This window comes from Pseudophryne corroboree, chromosome 6 (genome assembly GCF_028390025.1).
Source record: "Pseudophryne corroboree isolate aPseCor3 chromosome 6, aPseCor3.hap2, whole genome shotgun sequence".
Lineage (NCBI taxonomy): Eukaryota > Metazoa > Chordata > Amphibia > Anura > Myobatrachidae > Pseudophryne > Pseudophryne corroboree.
In genome coordinates this window covers 198412730-198434919 of record NC_086449.1, presented here as the reverse complement: position 1 = coordinate 198434919, position 22190 = coordinate 198412730, and the positions used below count along the sequence as shown (strand labels likewise).

Below are 22190 nucleotides of genomic sequence, written 5' to 3'. Positions count from 1 at the left end.
CTTTTATACGATAAAGCCGCCAATTCTGACACTCTCCTGGCTGAAGCCAGGGCCAGTAGCATGGTTACTTTCCATGTAAGATATTTCAAATCCACCGATTTGAGTGGCTCAAACCAATGGGATTTGAGAAAATCCAAAACTACATTAAGGTCCCACGGAGCCACTGGGGGCACAACCGGGGGCTGTATATGTAGTACTCCTTTTACAAAAGTCTGGACTTCAGGAACTGAAGCCAATTCTTTCTGGAAGAAAATCGACAGGGCCGAAATTTGAACCTTAATGGACCCCAACTTGAGGCCCATAGACAATCCTGTTTGCAGGAAATGTAGGAATCGACCCAATTGAAATTCTTCCGTGGGGGCCTTCCTGGCCTCACACCACGCAACATATTTTCTCCAAATGCGGTGATAATGTTGTGCAGTCACCTCCTTCCTGGCTTTAACCAGTGTAGGAATGACCTCTTCTGGAATGCCTTTTTCCCTTAGAATTCGGCGTTCAACCGCCACGCCGTCAAACGCAGCCGCGGTAAGTCTTGGAATAGACACGGTCCCTGCTGAATCAGGTCCCGTCTTAGAGGTAGAGGCCACGGATTTTCCGTGAGCATCTCCTGAAGTTCCGGGTACCAAGTTCTTCTTGGCCAATCCGGAGCCACGAGTATCGTTCTTACTCCCCTTTGCCGTATAATTCTCAGTACTTTGGGTATGAGAGGCAGAGGAGGAAACACATACACTGACTGGAACACCCATGGTGTTACCAGAGCGTCTACAGCTATTGCCTGAGGGTCTCTTGACCTGGCGCAATACCTGTCCAGTTTTTTTGTTGAGGCGAGACGCCATCATATCCACCTTTGGTTTTTCCCAACGGTTCACAATCATGTGGAAGACTTCTGGATGAAGTCCCCACTCTCCCGGGTGTAGATCGTGTCTGCTGAGGAAGTCTGCTTCCCAGTTGTCCACTCCCGGAATGAACACTGCTGACAGTGCTATCACATGATCTTCCGCCCAGCTAAGAATCCTTGCAGCTTCTGCCATTGCTCTCCTGCTTCTTGTGCCGCCCTGTCTGTTTACGTGGGCGACTGCCGTGATGTTGTCCGACTGGATCAACACCGGCTGACCCTGAAGCAGGGGTTTTGCCAGGCTTAGAGCATTGTAAATCGCTCTTAGCTCCAGTATATTTATATGAAGAGACATCTCCAGGCTTGACCATACTCCCTGGAAGTTTCTTCCCTGTGTGACCGCTCCCCAGCCTCTCAGACTGGCATCCGTGGTCACCAGGACCCAGTCCTGTATGCCGAATCTGCGGCCTTCTAACAGATGAGCACTCTGCAACCACCACAGAAGAGACACCCTTGTCCGTGGCGATAAGGTTATCCGCTGATGCATCTGCAGATGCGATCCGGACCATTTGTCCAGCAGATCCCACTGAAAAGTTCGTGCGTGGAATCTGCCGAATGGGATTGCTTCGTAAGAAGCCACCATCTTTCCCAGGACTCTTGTGCATTGATGCACAGACACTTTTCCTGCTTTTAGGAGGTTCCTGACAAGTTCGGATAACTCCTTGGCTTTCTCCTCCGGAAGAAACACCTTTTTCTGAACCGTGTCCAGAATCATTCCCAGGAACAGCAGACGTGTTGTCGGGGTCAACTGAGATTTTGGAAAATTCAGAATCCACCCGTGTTGTTGCAGCACTACTTGGGTTAGTGCTACTCCGTCCTCCAGCTGTTCTCTGGACCTTGCCCTTATCAGGAGATCGTCCAAGTAAGGGATAATTAATACGCCTCTTCTTCGCAGAAGAATCATCATTTCGGCCATTACCTTGGTAAAGACCCGAGGTGCCGTGGACAATCCAAACGGCAGCGTCTGAAACTGATAATGACAGTTTTGCACCACAAACCTGAGGTACCCTTGATGTGAAGGGCAAATTGGGACATGCAGGTAAGCATCTTTTATGTCCAGGGACACCATAAAGTCCCCTTCTTCCAGATTCGCTATCACTGCTCTGAGTGATTCCATCTTGAACTTGAATTTTTGTATGTACAGGTTCAAAGATTTCAGATTTCGAATAGGTCTTACCGAGCCGTCCGGCTTCGGTACCACAAATAGCGTGGAGTAATACCCCTTTCCCTGTTGTAGGAGGGGTACCTTGACTATCACCTGCTGAGAAAACAGCTTGTGAATGGCTTCCAATACCGTCGCCCTGTCTGAGGGAGACGTTGGCAAAGCAGACTTTAGGAACCGGCGAGGGGGAGACTTCTCGAATTCCAACCTGTAACCCTGAGATACTACCTGCAGGATCCAGGGGTCCACCTGTGAGCAAGCCCACTGTGCGCTGAAATTCTTGAGTCGACCCCCCGCCGCTCCTGAGTCCGCTTGTAAAGCCCCAGCGTCATGCTGAGGGCTTTGCAGAACCCGCGGAGGGCTTCTGTTCCTGGGAAGGGGCTGCTTGCTGCCCTCTCTTACCCTTTCCTCTGCCTCGGGGCAGATATGACTGTCCTTTTGCCCGCTTGTTCTTATAGGACCGAAAGGACTGCGGTTGGGAGGGGGTCTGAGGTAAAAAGGTGGATTTCCCGGCAGTTGCCGTGGCCACCAAATCCGATAGACCGACGCCAAATAATTCCTCCCCTTTATACGGCAATACTTCCATATGCCGTTTGGAATCCGCATCACCTGACCACTGTCGTGTCCATAAACTTCTTCTGGCAGATATGGACATCGCACTTACTCTCGATGCCAGAGTGCAAATATCCCTCTGAGCATCTCGCATATAAAGAAAAGCATCCTTTAATTGCTCTAAAGTCTGTAAAATACTGTCCCTATCCAGAGTATCAATATTTTCAGTCAGGGAATCCGACCAGACCACTCCAGCACTGCACATCCAGGCTGAGGCGATGGCTGGTCGCAGTATAACACCAGTATGTGTGTATATACTTTTTAGAGTAGTTTCCAGCCTCCTATCAGCTGGATCCTTGAGGGCGGCCGTATCAGGAGACGGTAACGCCACTTGTTTTGATAAGCGTGTGAGCGCCTTATCCACCTTAGGGGGTGTTTCCCAGCGCGCCCTAACCTCTGGCGGGAAAGGGTATAATGCCAATAACTTTTTAGAAATTAGCCCTTTTCTATCTGGGTTAACCCACGCTTCATCACATACATCATTCAATTCCTCTGATTCAGGAAAAACTACAGGTAGTTTTTTCACCCCCCACATAATACCCCTTTTTGTGGTACTTGTAGTATCAGAGATATGCAAAGTCTCCTTCATTGCCGTGATCATATAACGTGTGGCCCTACTGGAAAATACGTTTGTTTCTTCACCGTCGACACTAGATTCAGTGTCCGTGTCTGGGTCTGTATCGACCGACTGAGGTAAAGGTCGTTTTACAGCCCCTGACGGTGTCTGAGACGCCTGGGCAGGTACCAACTGGTTTGACGGCCGTCTCATGTCGTCAACTGATTTTTGTAATGTGCTGACATTATCACGTAATTCCATAAACAAAGCCATCCATTCCGGTGTCGACTCCCTAGGGGGTGACATCACCATTACCGGCAATTGCTCTGCCTCCACACCAACATCGTCCTCATACATGTCGACACACACGTACCGACACAGCAGACACACAGGGAATGCTCTATTGAAGACAGGACCCCACTAGCCCTTTGGGGAGACAGAGGGAGAGTTTGCCAGCACACACCCAAGCGCTATAATATATATGGGAACAACCCTATATAAGTGTTGTATCCTTATAGCAGCTTAAATATATTAATATCGCCAAAAAAAGTGCCCCCCCTCTCTGTTTTACCCTGTTTCTGTAGTGCAGTGCAGGGGAGAGTCCTGGGAGCCTTCCTCACAGCGGAGCTGAGCAGGAAAATGGCGCTGTGTGCTGAGGAGAATAAGCCCCGCCCCCTATTTCGGCGGGCTCTTCTCCGGAATCTGTGAGATCTGGCAGGGGTTAAATACATCCATATAGCCTCAAAGGGCTATATGTGATGTATTTTTAGCCATAAAAAGGTATTATATATTGCTGCCCAGGGCGCCCCCCCAACGCCCTGCACCCTCCGTGACCGCTGTGTGAAGTGTGCTGACAACAATGGCGCACAGCTGCAGTGCTGTGCGCTACCTCAGGAAGACTGAAGAGTCTTCTGCCGCCTGCTTCTGGACCTCTTCCATCTTCGGCATCTGCAAGGGGGGTCGGCGGCGCGGCTCCGGGACGAACCCCAGGGTGAGACCTGTGTTCCGACTCCCTCTGGAGCTAATGGTGTCCAGTAGCCTAAGAAGCCAATCCATCCTGCACGCAGGTGAGTTGACTTCTCTCCCCTAAGTCCCTCGATGCAGTGAGCCTGTTGCCAGCAGGACTCACTGAAAATAAAAAACCTAAAAACTTTTTCTAAGCAGCTCTTTAGGAGAGCCACCTAGATTGCACCCTGCTCGGACGGGCACAAAAACCTAACTGAGGCTTGGAGGAGGGTCATAGGGGGAGGAGCCAGTGCACACCACCTGATCCTAAAGCTTTATTTTTGTGCCCTGTCTCCTGCGGAGCCGCTAATCCCCATGGTCCTGACGGAGTCCCCAGCATCCACTAGGACGTTAGAGAAATCAGAATAACTGATACTTATTTCAGATGTCTCCTCATACATCTAGCCTCAATACGCCACACAGTGGGAGAAGCCTGGAATGAGTGAGCCGACAGATCCCAAGTAACTCAGCTAGTGTGACTTTTTTTTGCCAAAAATGCATCCAAAACATGATCTGATGCACCAGGATACACTGTTGATTACTTTCATATGTGACACTTAACTTATCTGAGTGTGACTGAGACTGTACACAGAGCAGAACAGAACTTGTATTGGAAAAAAGATGCAGTTGCTACAGTTGTAGCACTTTGTGTACAGATTCAGAGACTCAATCACACACAGATATACAAGTGTCATATCAAATTAATCAGCACAGTCTCCTGCATCCTAGTCACATCACCCTGTGAAGAAGATACATTTTCTGCAAAGAAGATGCCTGCCGCTAGCAGAGTTTCACGGGACCCGGCATGCTAAGAGAGGCTAGATGTGAAAGCAAAGATTTGTGAATACATATCTGTAAGTCAGCTGTGCTCAAGCATGGCAATTCTTAAAACAAGGACTGTTAGTGTGCCTTGAGGATGGAGGTTGGGAAACAGATCTAGAAGCAACAAGGTTAAAAACTGCCTCTGAAAACCATGTATACCCAATAACTATTAGCCAGGACCTTCAAGGACTGAGTTCTATGTGACCAAACAGCCACACACAAGCCTCAGATCACGATGTGCAATGCTAAACATCGACTGGAGTGGAGTACAACACTGCACTATCTAGAATGCTACATCACTCTTCATCATCTGGCAATCCGATGTACAAAACGGGGTTTGGTGGATTCTAGGAAATTGCTTCCTGCCAACTGTAAAGTTTGGTGCAGGAGGTATATGGTTTGTGGCTGCTTTTCACAGTTAGGCCTGAACCCCTTAGTTCCAGGGAAGGGTACCTGTAATGCTGCAGCAAGCAATGATGCTCGATAGAATGGTGTGCTTCTAACTTTGTGCCAACAATGTAAGGAATGCTATTTCCTGTTTAAAAATGACAATACTTCCATGCACAATAGTTTGCAGCGTTTGATGTGGAAGAACTTGACTAGTCTGCACGTTGCCCTAAACTCTACGCTATTGAAAAACTTTGGGATAAAATAGAATGCTTAACTGAAAGCCAGGTATTAGTAACCAATCTCATTAAGACTATAGTAGCTGAGTGTATACGAATACCCGCTGTCAAGTTCCAACATCTAGTGGAATGCATTTCTTATAAGGTTGAGTATCCCATATCCAAATATTCCGAAATACAGAATATTCCGAAATACGGACTTTTTTTGAGCGAGATAGTGAAATCCTTGTTTTTTGATGGCTCAATGTACACAAACTTTGTTTAATACACAAAGTTATTCATAATATTGTATTAAATGACCTTCAGGCTGCGTATATAAGGTGTATATGAAACATAAATGAATTGTGTGAATGTAGACACACTTTGTTTAATGCATAAAGTTATAAAAATATTGGCTAAAATTACCTTCAGGCTGTGTGTATAAGGTGTATATGTAACAAATGCATTCTGTGCTTAGATTTAGGTCCCATCACCATGATAGCTCATTATGGTATCTAATTATTCCAAAATACTGAAAAATCTGATATCCAAAATACCTCTGGTCCCAAGCATTTTGGATAAGGGATACTCAATCTGTACCAGCAAGGTGGGGACCAACTCCATATTAAATCCCTTGGAATAATTAGATGTTCAATAATCACTTATTGATGTTTAAGTGTTTACATATGACACAACTCTGTGGTTGGGATACAGTATTATCCAATGCATGGAGCCCAGCAGACACAGAAATAAGACAAGTAGATAAAACAATGTATTTAGTGAAAGTTGCAAATGTGTGCCAACCAATTAACGTTAATCACACTAGGGCAGAGGTTCCCAAACTGTGTGCCGTGGCTCCCTGGGGTGCCTCGGGACACTTGCAGGGGTGCCCTGGGTTGGTGGTCCAGGACCAATTCAAATTATTCATGGTCAATATAATAGGCAAAACCAGTGCTGGTGGCTGCCAGTCATAAAATATGTGGTCAAACAGAAGCAAATCTTGTCCCTCACCACACAACCATCCCTAAGGATGACATATAAACGCGATCTACTTAATGTAATATTTCTTTCTAAATTTGAAATTTTTGGCCTAGGGGTGCCGTGAAAAAAATTCTGATATTCTAGGACGCCGTGATTCAAAAAAGTTTGGAAACCACTGCACTAGGGTATACCCATTTAAATATGGCTTCTCACTTTTTTCTGTATTTTAAATTATTCCTTATAGCCGAGCGCTGTGCAAATATACTCAACAAGTATTAATGTAATGTACCTTTTCAGCAGACGCTCCAGTTAAAACAAAGGTAGAAAAAACGGGGAGCGGATAATTACTGTTGGATGGCCAGCATTCAATTGTTGCCCCCATGGGCAGGCAGAAGAGAGGCACAGATTCTGGTAAAGGAAAGGACTCATAGTCTTCCTCAGGATACCTGCATATCAAACCTACACAAACACAACATAGAGCTGTTCAGTACAATGACATTATGAATCTTATCTAAATAAATAAATCATCAGTTAACCAAACCCCAGTTACATATAATATACACAAACAAGTACCTTTGATAAAACTATTTACGGAAGACTCCTATAGGCAAGCCCCTAAAGTTATTCTCCATCGTTTTGTATAGAAAAGACAAAATAAAATGTGGCCACAGGTTTCTAAAATCATGAAAGGAAAAGTCCCTGGATTTCTGTCAATTCTGCCAGGAGGTGCATACACACGGTGAGATTCGGGCTAACCCCGATTATAGGGGGTAATTCCAAGTTGATCGCAGCAGGATTTTTGATAGCAATTGGGCAAAACCATGTGCACTGCAGGGGAGGCAGATATAATGTGCAGAAAGAGTTAGATTTGGGTGGGTTATTTTATTTCTGTGCAGGGTAAATACTGGCTGCTTTATTTTTACACTGCAAATTAGATTGCAGATTGAACACACCCCACCCAAATCTAACTCTCTCTGCACATGTTATATCTGCCTCCCCTGCAGTGCACATGGTTTTGCCCAATTGCTAACAAAAATCCTGCTGCGATCAACTTGGAATTACTCCCATAGTTAAAATCACAAAGAAAAATGTCACCGTGTGTACAAACCTTAAGTGTTACTTTGAAAACCACATACAGAGTGCATGTCAGCACTGCACCTCACCTCCAGCTTTGATGATTGGCTGGGTCAGCAGGCTGTAAGTCAGGGAAACCAATGGCAGACTATGGAGAGCTGAAAACTACCCTATGGAAATAGTCCACAAAGGACAGTAACAGCAAGAAAGAGAAATCTGTGGCTGTATATACACCCCTTTCACAAATAAAGCACACTCATCCAGGACAGACAAACTCTGTACATGGTGTCTACATGAGCGAATATATTCTTTGCTGGCCAATGCAGTCTGTGTTAATGTGTAACACAGAAGCTTTAAAATCAATTCCTTGCAAACGTACAAAACTGCAGGGTACAAACAAATGTTTTACCAAATTAAAGAATAAAATAAATATTAATTCTTTTTAGGACCATTTTGCACTTTTTATCCCTGTGTTATCTCAAACATACCCCACATGAGAACAAAGATGCCATCAACTAAACAACTGTATTCATTCATTAAAATGTGAATCTGAAAAATGCACTGCAGAATGGTAAAGTGACAATAGAAAACGGCAATTATCTGCACTTGAGAAACGGCCTGTTCTAATGCAGTAATTCATTCAACATGTAACTGAAATTTCCAGTGGTAGCGAGCTGAAATGAACTTGTCGCGCCTGTCCACAGCCACATTAGAATAGCTGCGGGCGGGAGGGAGCGGGGGAAACATTTGAATCCAGCCCATAATCAGAGATGTGCCATGAAAACATCAGATGAAGGGCAGACTGCAGTTGAGACACCTATTGGCACTTGGCAGAATTCACATTTTGTTCCAATGGAGACTTAAAATATCCAAAGAAATTAGGAAGTCAATGTATCTGAGCTGGGAACCATATGGTAAGTTACTGAGCTACTATTTGTGGAAGAACAACAAGACTAATGGGTGCAGGTGGTGATACTTAAGCTGTGCAAGATAATTAGTCCCTGATGGGCTGTCTATTGATTTTCTAGCTGCTGATGAGATAGAGGAGCAGCAGAGCTCACACCTTTCAGGAATTAGTCATACAGAAATAAGATCTGCAAACCCTTCAGGACTCCTGAGATTCCCTTATCACTGAGCTTAGGACTGGTAAAACAGCAGACAACACAGATGAGCTAGAAGGGTATAGACAATGGACTTCAGTAGAGCAGAGCTGCAAGACCCCGATCCAGAGAGTAACAGCTAAAGCAATCAACTACTTTGAGCTTCAACTACTTGTTCAACAAATTACACTAAGGATCACTTGGAAACTGCAAAGAGCAGCATGCTGTAAAATAGGGCAGATATATGGAAGGACAAGTACAGTACAAGCCAGAGGTTCTCAAATGCAGTCCTCAAGGCATCCCAACAGTTCAGGTTTGAAGTATATCCATGTTCGGCCACAGGTGACTTAAACAGTGACTCAGTCAATTTGATTTACCCATCTGTGCTGAGCCATGGATATACTTAAAACCTGGACAATCTTAAAGTGAACGGATGAAAAATACATTCACTTTTCAGAAAAAAACAAAACCGACATGTCGACTTCCAGAATGTATTCAGTTACAAAAGGCGCCTGTCTGAATTTACATAAGCCGTCCATTGATTTTATTAACGGCCTCGCCGTCCACCCCCTACCCCCTTTTCTCCCTAATAAACACTCGGACAACTGAATTGCGATTTAAAAGGTCGCAGCCAAATTTATTGATCGAATTAGAATTGGTACTCTATAAGTGGGTGGCGAGAAAGCAGTGCGTACCCCCGGCTACAGCCTCCGTATTAATTTCTCCTAAATTAAACAACGGGGCGGAACCTAAGTCCCGCCCTTGCGCAAGTTAGCTGAGCGGTACCACTTCCCACCATTGGCATAGCACCGGTCCACCCTTAAGATGACGACCGTGTCGGCCCTTGAGGCCACGACAAACTCGCCGAGTATCTGGGGGAAGTGCCGGCCAACCGACGTTGCGCTACTACAGACTGCCGAGGAGCACTGCTTGCCTCGCCCGCTGGACCTCTTTTGCCAGACCATAATTAAAGACCGAATTGGCCTGACGGTGCCTCCACCGGACGTAAACTTAATTTCAAATTCCAGTTACCTCACCTTCGCCCTGGTGATAATGAAAACTCTGGACTGGCCTATCGGTGCCACCACCGAAAATAAAAAACAATTCAATTCCTAATTACCAGGGCCAATTGCCCTACCAACTGGGCGGGAGGGTGGGTGCCTTCTTGGATCCTTGATCAGCATGAAAGAGGGAGCCTGCCTGGCATTCCTGGTCTTTTGTACCTCCCAGGTAACTCTCCTCCCCTTTTTCCTATAGGATACTGCTATGCTACCTGCTCTATCCCCCCCCCCCCCCTCCCCTCCCCCTTTCTCCCATTCCCTGCCCCAGGCTCCTTCTTTTAAAAAACCCAGGACGCTTATTTATTCTCGGGCCTAATTTGTCCCTCGAATTCTTTAAGCCGTCCATTGATTTTATTAACGGCCTCGCCGTCCACCCCCTACCCCCTTTTCTCCCCAATAAACACTCGGACAACTGAATTGCGATTTAAAAGGTCACAGCCAAATTTATTGATCGTATTAGAATTGGTACTCTATAAGTGGGTGGCGAGAAAGCAGTGCGTACCCCCGGCTACAGCCTCCGTATTAATTTCTCCTAAATTAAACAACGGGGCGGAACCTAAGTCCCGCCCTTGCGCAAGTTAGCTGAGCGGTACCACTACCCACCATTGGCATAGCACCGGTCCACCCTTAAGATGACGACCGTGTCGGCCCTTGAGGCCACGACAAACTCGCCGAGTATCTGGGGGAAGTGCCGGCCAACCGACGCTGCCCTACTACAGACTGCCGAGGAGCACTGCTTGCCGCCATAGCCTGGTTCCTAGAACCCAGGCCCGCCACCCGCTGCTACCTCCTGCCTCCCACTGACGCTTTCTGCTATGCCGCCCAAGAATAAAGCTAAACCCTTCTCTGTCAGGTGTACCCCGTCTTGCCTGAACAGCCCTTCCTCTCCGTACCTCAACAACGGGTGCCTGGCGATCGTATCGCCTTCTCCCGTTAAGAGACGGGCTACCGCCTTGTTCACCTTTCTTCTGACCCTTTGTAACCCCGGGCCCCCCTGTGCCCTTGGGACTATATCGGACCATGTGATCCGTGTATTAGGCCACCGGCCCTTCAGCCCTTGTATGTCGGCTTGGATTGCCGTAATCAGCTCGCTCCCCTTGCTTTTTCCTAGATCGTTGCCCCCTAGACCTTTTGCACTCCTGAAAAGTAGAATTACACATAATCGTTACCCCCTGTTGTATGCGGACCTATGGTGCGAACTTTCGCGCGACCCATATGAAGGTGAAAACCACAAAACCTCTTTTTGTTTGAGGGCAAAATTGGAAAAAGTCCTTCATTCCCCCATTTATGGCGGGCAGCTTAAGGCCTTGGGTTTCGCGAAAGACGCCGAGCTGCCTTCTAGTCTTGCTTTTCCGCGCGTAAGTATACCTTGTACGCTCCTGATTTCCACCTGCCCAGCTTTTTGATCTCGCCCGCTGGCAACCCCTTACGTGCCAATACTGCCATGTCTTGTCAGTTGATAATTACACTTTCAAATGGCCTGACGGTGCCTCCACCGAAAATAAAAATTTTCTACATCCCAACGGTGCCACCACCGAAAATAAAAAATTTCTACATCCTGACGGTGCCTCCACCGAAAATAAAAAATTTCTACATCCTGACGGTGCCTCCACCGAAAATAAAAAATTTCTACATCCTAACGGTGCCACCACCGAAAATAAAAAATTTCTACATCCTGATGGTGCCTCCACCGAAAATAAAAAAATTAAATAAAAATTTTACCTCCTAACGGGTTCAATCCGGTTAGGTATACTCATCATATAGCGCACTATGATCTATACCTAGCAACTATCATATGAAATAAGCCACCCGAGAGTGCATATAAACTCCACAAAGAATGCTCTTAACTGGATTGAACCCATGACCTAAGCACTGTGAGGCCGTAATACTACCCATTGCCACATAACTGGTGCGTTTACGCTGAATTGATATTCATGCCTTGCGCCAGACTATAGTTGTCCTACGTTATCCCGTATACCGCTAAGGCACATGCAGCCTTGACCCCTACTTTATGCAGAGACGAGGTACTATTCAGCCCTTAAACCTTCGCTTTGCGCCTGGACCTTTGGCTTTCCTTTTCCTTCTGTCCTGTCTACCTTATTATGATACTATAAGTGACCATCATATTGCACGTTCACTAAAGTAGCTTTGATGGGTTTTTACTGTGATCGCTACCGCTACTTGCTTTGCCTTGCATTTTGTATGACCGTTTGGTTATGGAACAAACTTATTCAGCGCTTAAAGACATAGCTAGTAAATGTAATATGAATTAAGAACTGGGATTGAACCCATGACCTCAGTGCTGCGAGGCCGTAATGCTAACCATTGCCCCATAAATGGTGCGTTTCAGCTATTCTGCTACCTAAGTGAACATAATACTGCGCATTCCCCAAAGCAGCTTTGATGGTTTTTCTATTGAGATCGCTATCGCTACTTGCTTTGTCTCCCAGGCCTGCCTTTTGTATGACACTCAGGTTATATAACAAGCTACTTTGTACTAAGCGGTTATCATTATAACTATATACCACATAATACAATGCCAGGGGATTAAACCCTGCGTTTAGCACAGTGGAAGTTGTACTGTGTAGCGCTGGGCTGTCCCGCGCTATGCATATCATGGCCTGTCTATTTTTTATTTATTTATTATTATTATTATTATTTTTGGTTTTTGTTACTGTCTCGTTATGCTCTGTGTACCCAGGCATTTTTCTAATGTATGGACTGTGCAAGGCATTGCAAATCGCCTGTGACGCCTTCCGACTAACTGCAATACAATAATAATGGAGCTAAGGCCACGGGTAATACCGAAAAATTTGCTAATATGAACGATATGGTGCGTGACTGTCCCACACTGATCTGTATTATACTGTTCTTATATACCTACTATCAATGCTATAATACATGCTCACGGCAATGCGATGACTGTTCTGCCTTATATTGTATAATTTATCGCTATTCCCCTCTATAATCTGCAAAATACCCCCCGGCCATTCGATCAGGTATTAAGCTTTATATTAGCCCGCTAGTATACCTATGATGCTGAAATATGCTCTTGCCGCAATGCCCTTAGTAATCATTACGCTGTATACCTAGTACGACCCGTACCCTGTAAAATACCCGTGCGGCAATGACATTGCTGATTTGCTTTATCTCGTATACTATACTCCTTTCACACCGCAGCCCGTACCCGGTATTTTGCCGTTTTAACTGGCTTCCTAAACAGGTCAAGCTGCGATGTGAAAGGATCCCCTTCAATTTACCGCTCCAAAACTACAGGTATTTTGAAACAGTGAAAAATAAGGGTCCTACTCGTTTCAGTCCCATTTCACTGTGCAGTGTGAAAGGGTCTGAAACGGTATTTGCAAGCCCCAGCAGGTCATAGGCTGTCTCCATGTGTGATGTCCGCATCCACAACCAGGAAACAGCTTGGAAAACACAGGAGACACATGTGAGAGTGGCTTTATAAACTTTTAGACTGCAAAGCCGTTATAAAATGTCTAATTGGAGTGATGAAGAGGTGAGGGAGCTGCTTTAGGATCAGAGGGGATGAGGAAATCTGCTGCCAAATTACTGGGACCGTCAAGGATACCCTCATATATAAAACATAGCACAATGCTTCAAGCTGCTGGGTTCCATCGTACTACTATCCAAAATTATTAATAATTAATTTAATTAATACTTATTAATAATGTGTGGGCTAGAAAAGTCCCTTTATAATGACAACCACTGTTTTCTATGGGTGAAACGGGTTCAGTGTGAAAGGTACCAAAAAAGGTAATGAAATGGTAATTTGCTGGTTACAACATGAGATGTGAAATGGGTTTAACTGCTCAGACCCGTTTTAAGAACCGTTTCAAAAGCAGGTTTTGCTATGTGAAAATAAGAATTTACTTACCGATAATTCTATTTCTCGTAGTCCGTAGTGGATGCTGGGGACTCCGTCAGGACCATGGGGATTAGCGGCTCCGCAGGAGACAGGGCACAAAAATAAAGCTTTACGATCAGGTGGTGTGCACTGGCTCCTCCCCCTATGACCCTCCTCCAAGCCTCAGTTAGGATACTGTGCCCGGACGAGCGTACACAATAAGGAAGGATCTTGAATCCCGGGTAAGACTCATACCAGCCACACCAATCACACCGTACAACTTGTGATCTGAACCCAGTTAACAGTATGACAAAACGTAGGAGCCTCTGAACAGACGGCTCACAACAATAACAACCCGATTTTTTTTTGGAACAATAACTATGTACAAGTATTGCAGACAATCCGCACTTGGGATGGGCGCCCAGCATCCACTACGGACTACGAGAAATAGAATTATCGGTAAGTAAATTCTTATTTTCTCTGACGTCCTAAGTGGATGCTGGGGACTCCGTCAGGACCATGGGGATTATACCAAAGCTCCCAAACGGGCGGGAGAGTGCGGATGACCCTGCAGCACCGAATGAGAGACTCCATGTCCTCCTCAGCCAGGGTATCAAATTTGTAGAATTTAGCAAACGTGTTTGCCCCTGACCAAGTAAATGCTCAGCAAAGTTGTAAAGCCGAGACCCCTCAGGCAGTCGCCCAAGATGAGCCCACTTCCTTGTGGAATGGGCTTTTTCTGATTTTGTCTGTGGCAAGCCTGCCACAGAATGAGCAAGCTGAATTGTACTACAAATCCAGCGAGCAATCGTCTGTTTAGAAGCAGGAGCACCCATCTTGTTGGGTGCATACAGGCTAAACAGCGAGTCAGATTTTCTGACTCCAGTCGTCCTGGAAACATATATTTTCAGGGCCCTGACAACGTCAAGTAACTTGGAGTCCTCCAAGTCCCTAGTAGCCGCAGGTACCACAATAGGTTGGTTCATGTGAAAAACAGAAAACACCTTAAGGAGAAATTGAGGACGAGTCCTCAATTCTGCCCTGTCAGAATGAAAAATTAAGTAAGGGCTTTTATATGATAAAGCCGCCCATTCTGACAGACGCCTGGCTGAAGCCAGGGCTAATAAAATATTTCACATGGAAGGTGAAGATTCTAAGTCCACAGTGGTGAGTGGATCAAACCAATGTGACTTTAGGAAACTCAAAACAACATTGAGATCCCAAGGTGCCACTGGGGGCACAAAAGGAGGCTGTATATGCAGTACCCCTTTTACAAACGTCTGAACTTCAGGCACTGAAGCCAGTTCTTTCTGGAATAAATTTGACAGGGTCGAAATTTGAACCTTAATGGACCCTAATTTTAGGCCCATAGACAGTCCTGTTTTCAGGAAATGTAGGAAACGACCCAGTTGGAATTCCTCTGTAGGGACCTTCTTGGCCTCACACCACGCAACATATTTTCGCCAATTGCGGTGAAAATGTTTTGCGGTTACATCCTTCCTGGCTTCGACCAGGGTAGGGATGACTTCATCTGGAATGCCCTTTCAGGATCCGGCGTTCAACTGCCATGCCGTCAAACGCAGCCGCGGTAAGTCTTGGAACAGACAAGGCCCCTGCTGGAGCAGGTCCTTTCTTAAAGGTAGAGGCCACGGTTCTTCCGTGAGAATCTCTTGAAATTCCGGGTACCAAGTCCTTCTTGACCCATCCGGAACCACGAGTATCGTTCTTACTCATCTCCTTGATTCTCAGTACTTTTGGTATGAGATGTATAGGAGGGAACACATACCATGACTGGTACACCCACAGTGTTACCAGAGCGTCCACCGCTATTGCCTGAGGGTCCCTTGACCTGGCGCAATATCTGTCTAGTTTTTTGTTCAGGCGGGACGCCATCATGTCCACCTTTGGTTTTTCCCAACGGTTTACAATCATGTGGAAGACTTCCCGCTGAAGTCCCCACTCTCCCGGGTGGAGGTTATGCTGAGGAAGTCTGCTTCCCAGTTTTCCACTCCCGGAATTAACACTGCTGAGAGTGTTATCACATGATTTTTCGCCCAGCGAAGAATCCTTGCAGTTTCTGCCATTTCCCTCCTGCTTCTTGTGCCGCCCTGTTTTCGTGGGCGACTGCCGTGATGTTGTCCTACTGGATCAATACCGGCTGACCTTGAAGCAGAGGTCTTGCTAAGCTTAGAGCCTTGTAAATTGGCCTTAGCTCCAGTATATTTATGTGGAGAGAAGTCTCCAGATTTGATCACACTCCCTGGAAATTTTTTCCTTGTGCGACTGCTCCCCAGCCACTCAGGCTGGCATCCGTGGTCACCAGGACCCAGTCCTGAATGCCGAATCTGCGGCCCTTTCATAGATGAGCACTCTGCAGCCACCGCAGAAGAAACACCCTTGTCCTTGGAGACAGGGTTATCCGCTGATGCATCTGAAGATGCGATCCGGACCATTTTCCCAGCAGATCCCACTGAAAGGTTCTTGCGTGAAATCTACCGAACGGGATCGCTTTGTAAGAAACCACCATTTTTCACAGGACCCTTTGTGCAATGATGCACTGATACTTTTCCTGGTTTTAGGAGGTTCCTGACTAGCTCGGATAACTCCCTGGCTTTCTTCTCCGGGAGAAAACATCCTTTTCTGGACTGTGTCCAGAATCATCCCTAGGAACATTAGACGTGTCGTCGGAAAAAGCTGCGATTTTGGAATATTTAGAATCCACTCGTGCTGTCGTAGAACTACTTGAGATAGTGCTACTCCGACCGCCAACTGTTCTCTGGACCTTGCCCTTATCAGGAAAGCGTCCATATTTCTTTTAGGAAGAATCATCATTTCGGCCATTACCTTGGTAAAGACCCGGGGTGCCGTGGACAATCCAAACGGCAGCGTCTGAACTGATAGTGACAGTTCTGTACCACGAACCTGAGATACCCTTGGTGAGAAAGGCAAAATTTGGACTTGTAGGTAAGCGTCCCCGATATCCAGTGACACCATATCGTCCTGGTTCGCTATCACTGCTCTGAGTGACTCCATCTTGATTTGAACCCTTGTATGTAATTGTTCAAATCTTTTAGATCTCACCGAGCCGTTTGGCTTCAGTACCACAATATAGTGTGGAATAATACCCCTTCCCTTGTTGTAGGAGGGGTACTTTGATTATCACGTGCTGGGAATACAGCCTGTGAATTTTTTTCCAATACTGCCTCCCTGTCGGAGGGAGACGTTGGTAAAGCAGACTTCAGGAACTTGTGAGGGGAAGACGTCTCGAATTTCCAATGTACACCTGGGATACTACGTGTAGGATCCAGGAGTCCACTTGCGAGTGAGCCCACTGCGTGCTGAAACTCTTGAGATGACCCCCCACCGCACCTGAGTCCGCTTGTATGGCCCCAGCGTCATGCTGCGGACTTGGCAGAAGCTGTGGAGGACTTCTGTTCCTGGGAATGGGCTGCCTGCTGCAGTCTTCTTCCCTTTCCTCTAACCCTGGGCAGATATGACTGGCCTTTTGCCCGCCTGCCTTTATGGGTACGAAAGGACTGAGACTGAAAAGACTGTCCTTTTCTGCTGAGATGTGACTTGGGGTAACAAAAGTGGATTTTCCAGCTGTTGCCATGGCCACCAGGTCCGATGGACCGCCCCTTTATACGGCAATACTTCCATGTGCCGTCTGGAATCTGCATCACCTGACCACTGTCGTGTCTATAAACATCGTCTGGCAGATATGGACATCACATCTACTCTTGATGCCAGAATGCAAATATCCCTCTGCGCATCTCGCATATATAGAAATGCATCCTTAAAATGCTCTATAGTCAATAAAATATTGTTCCTGTCAAGGGTATCAATATTTTCAGTCAGGAAATCCGACCAAGCCCCCCCAGCGCTGCACATCCAGGCTGAGGCGATTGCTGGTCGTAGTATAACACCAGTATGTGTGTATATACTTCTTAGGATATTTTTCAGCTTCCTATCAGCTGGCTCCTTGAGGGCGGCCGTATCTGGAGACGGTAACGCCACTTGTTTTTATAAGCGTGTGAGCGCCTTATCCACCCTAAGGTGTGTTTCCCAACTCGCCCTCACTTCTGGCGGGAAAAGGTATACCTCCAATAATTTTCCATCGGAGGAAACCCACGTATCATCACACACTTTAATTTATCTTATTCAGGAAAAACTACAAGTAGATTATTCCCACCCTACATAATACCCTTATTTGTGGTACTTGTAGTATCAGAAATATGTAACACCTCCTTCATTGCCCTTAACATGTAACGTGTGGCCCTAAAGGAAAATACGTTTGTTTCTTCACCGTCGACACTGAAGTCAGTGTCCGTGTCTGTGTCTGTGTCGACCAACTGAGGTAAATGGGCGTTTTTACAAGCCCCTGACGGTGTCTGAGACGCCTGGACAGGTACTAATTTGTTTGCCGGCCGTCTCATGTCGTCAACCGACCTTGCATCGTGTTGACATTATCACGTAATTCCTAAATAAGCCATCCATTCCGGTGTCGACTCCCTAGAGAGTGACATCACCCATACAGGCAATTTGCTCCGCCTCCTCACCAACATCGTCCTCCTACATGTCGACACACACGTACCGACACACAGCACACACACAGGGAATGCTCTGATAGAGGACAGGACCCCACTAGCCCTTTGGGCAGACAGAGGGAGAGTTTGCCAGCACACACCAAAAACGCTATAATTATACAGGGACAACCCCTTATACAAGTGTTTTCCCTTATAGCATTTTCACATATGTAATCATATCGCCAAATAAGTGCCCCCCCTCTCTGTTTTAACCCTGTTTCTGTAGTGCAGTGCAGGGGAGAGCCTGGGAGCCTTCCTCTCAGCAGAGCTGAGCAGGAAAATGGCGCCGTGTGCTGAGGAGAATAGGCCCCGCCCCCTAAAACGGCGGGCTCTTCTCCCGGAGTTTGTGAGATCTGGCAGGGGTTAAATACATCCATATAGCCTCAAGGGCTATATGTGATGTATTTTAGCCATAAAAAAGGTATAATACATTGCTGCCCAGAGCGCCCCCCCCAGCGCCCTGCACCCTCAGTGACCGCTGGTATGAAGTGTGCTGACAACAATGGCGCACAGCTGCAGTGCTGTGCGCTACCTTATGAAGACTGAAAGTCTTCTGCCGCCTGTTTCTGGACCTCTGGACCTCTTCAACTTCGGCATCTGCAAGGGGGGTCGGCGGCGCGGCTCCGGGACGAACCCCAGGGTGAGACCTGTGTTCCGACTCCCTCTGGAGCTAATGGTGTCCAGTAGCCTAAGAATCCAATCCATCCTGCACGCAGGTGAGTTGAAATTCTCTCCCCTAAGTCCCTCGATGCAGTGAGCCTGTTGCCAGCAGGACTCACTGAAAATAAAAAAAATAAAAAACTTTTTCTAAGCAGCTCTTTAGGAGAGCCACCTAGATTGCACCCTGCTCGGACGGGCACAAAAACCTTACTGAGGCTTGGAGGAGGGTCATAGGGGGAGGAGCCAGCGCACACCACCTGATCCTAAAGCTTTATTTTTGTGCCCTGTCTCCTGCGGAGCCGCTAATCCCCATGGTCCTGACGGAGTCCCCAGCATCCACTTAGGACGTTAGAGAAAGCAGCATTACTAGTACCTATTCTACCCTGCAATATATACATGCCGTTGCACTTCTGCGATCCTTGCATCAATCGCATACTATAACCCTATCATACTTTATACGCTGTAATTTAATACTGACTCTGCAATGTAACCACTGACCCATGTTATACTGTCTACTATGACACTATTACACACTATGCGCTGCAAATAACTCCCACAACCCTGTAATTCTACCCAGCACCCCCCTGCTCTTTTATTTCATTTATTTATGTATTTTTATTTTTACACCCCCTCCCTCGTATACCGTACACTGGTCACACTGCTGGGAGGGGTTATGTGCAGGGGAAGATGAAAGGGAACCACTAACATTGTTGGAGGAGGGGAGATAAGATAACCCCCAGCCAGATAGCGTCTGCTGGACATGCTATCAGTAATTAAGAAGGGGGGAAGCTAGTGTATTACTGTGCGAGCAAAGATTTTATGAGGGAAGCCTTAGCAACGGGGAAGGGGAGGGCTGCTTAGATGTGGGGTTTGATTATATGATCTGCTTCCCATGCGTTTGTCTTTTAAAACAAACTCCAAGGCTGGAGTGATTATCTTATGTTTTCTTACCAGACCGTCGCTTTAACCCACTAAGCCACAGCGCAGAAGCCATACCCCTAGCCTGTAAATACATGATACTTATTCTGGGTGGTCCCTCTGCGTGCATCCTAAGGAATCATTCGATTGCAAAGTTTCGCGTGGGCTCCCCCCGAAGCTAAGCCGTAAGGAGAAACGAGACGAGTAGTCTGATCATCTGTAAGTAAGTACAGTAAGTGAAAGGGAAAAGTACCATATTACAAAGTAACATGACAGAAAAGGGAAAATTTATGGAAATAATTAACTATTTAAGCGTGCTGTCTTGCTGCTGTGGGCTGCGACGGGGTTGGGTACCATGGGGCTGGATACTGGTGGGCCAGTATCCCGCCCAGTGTGGGTAATGGGCCGGGGGAAGGTGCAGGCCCGCCTGCCACCAGGGGGGTAGGGGGGGGAGCGCTGTGTGCTGCTGCCCCCACCCCAGCTGTTGCGTCATTGCGTATTGCGGTTGGCTGTACGCAGTTTGCCCCGCCTGCGCTTGCGGCGTGAGGGTGCCCGAGACAGTATTAGAGGGTACGGGTGTGTTAATTGCAGCGCTGGGGGGGTGGGTTGTGCACGGGCTCCGGCGGTGGTGTCTGTCCCGCCGGAGCCGTTATCTGTGGCTGCTGCCGCTGCTGGGCGCGTACCAGCGTGTGTGGGTACGCGCCGCTACTGTGCAGCGTCGCTGGGGGTGTAAGTGTGGGCTCCGGCGGTGGGGCCTGCCCCGCCGGAGCCGGGGTTTGTGGCTGCTGCTGCGGCTGGGCCGAGCGTGACGCGATCGCTCGGCGCCGGAAGGAGGGGGGGTGCGGCCTGTGACTGGCTGCGGGCTGGCTCGCCGGAGCCTGCTTCCAGGCCGCCGCGCGCCAGCCACGTATGGAGGGGTGACGCGGGCGGCGGTCCCGCCGATCCCGGCCGGGGCCCTCGGGGGGGGGAGCAGCGCCGCGTGGTGAACTGAGCGTTGCCACGTCTGCCTGGATGAGACGCCGGGGGGGGGGGGGGGGGGGGGGGGGCATTCCTCCTGGGCCTGCGCATGCTGCTGTGCGGGTGCTAGCTGACGGGGCTGCGTTTGGGCAGAGCCTAAGTATATTTTGCGGTGAACTGCCGCAATGTATGGAGGGGGGCTTAGGTTGTGGGCTGCAATGTAGTTATAACTGACGCGTAGGAGAGGGGGAGCGCGGGGAGGCTTAATAATGAAATTGTACTTATTCCTTTCCTTGATTCCAGGAGCTGTGAGGTGGGTGCCTTCTTGGATCCTTGATCAGCATGAAAGAGGGAGCCTGCCTGGCATTCCTGGTCTTTTGTACCTCCCAGGTAACTCTCCTCCCCTTTTTCCTATAGGATGCTGCTATGCTACCTGCTCTATCCCCCCCCCCCCCCCCTCCCCTCCCCCTTTCTCCCATTCCCTGCCCCAGGCTCCTTCTTTTAAAAAACCCAGGACGCTTATTTATTCTCGGGCCTAATTTGTCCCTCGAATTCTTATCTAACAACTGTTTCAGAAGCAATCATCGCTAATAAGATGACATTCAAAGCATCCTATAGCTGATCGCTCCATTTACAGTAACAGTATGGAATTATCTAAGGATAGTAAAGACCTCAACAGCTACTTAGCTAACAGTGTAATTGGTACTTAGAGCTTCCAAAATACTTTTATAATTACCAGCCAAATAAACTATTGGCAGAGGTGCACAGTGATAACAAAAGGGATGTCTAGCTAGAACAGATGTTGTACAGATGAGTTTTAACCTGTCCTATTCCAGATGAAATAAGAACTGTTTTATTCACAGTGGTTTTTAAGTCTTTGCCTGGTGTCTTCAGCAACTAAGGACAAATGATCAACTTGCAATGTTGTTATTGTGTTTGGCACAAAGGACATAGGCATATAACTGAACTGGCAGGAACAATAAGAATAGCCAGGTGCAAAAAGTAATTAGTTTTTGCTCTGAAGTTTTAAAAGTGTTTTGTCTGCATGTATTTATTACAGTTGGAAGTGACTGTATTTAACATCATTCTATTGATGTAGGTGTACAACCTCTGACCCCTACTGAGTGCAAAGTTCACCCCTTAAATAGATAAACTTAACATAGAACACATGTATTATAGACTTTAAAAAGTCCTAATGGGATGGAATGCTTTGGTACAAGTAATCTAGGGGATTATTTACTAAGCCTTGGTGAGAGTTATGGGCCCTACACACTGGCAGATCCGCCGCCAAGCTGCCCGACGGCGAATATGGCGGGGGGGGGGGGGGGGGG

At 47.2% G+C, this 22190-nt stretch overlaps 1 protein-coding gene across 5 annotated transcripts in view; it reads right to left on the bottom strand.

The window, feature by feature from the left end:
* The window catches only part of DENND4A (DENN domain containing 4A), a 261785-nt gene that overhangs the window by 161314 nt on the left and 78281 nt on the right, over positions 1-22190 (bottom strand). For all 5 annotated transcript variants that reach the window (XM_063925588.1, XM_063925589.1, XM_063925590.1 and 2 more), the window contains exon 5: positions 6928-7097. In XM_063925588.1, the coding sequence (XP_063781658.1) occupies positions 6928-7097 (170 nt within the window). The remainder of the gene's footprint in view (positions 1-6927; positions 7098-22190) is intronic.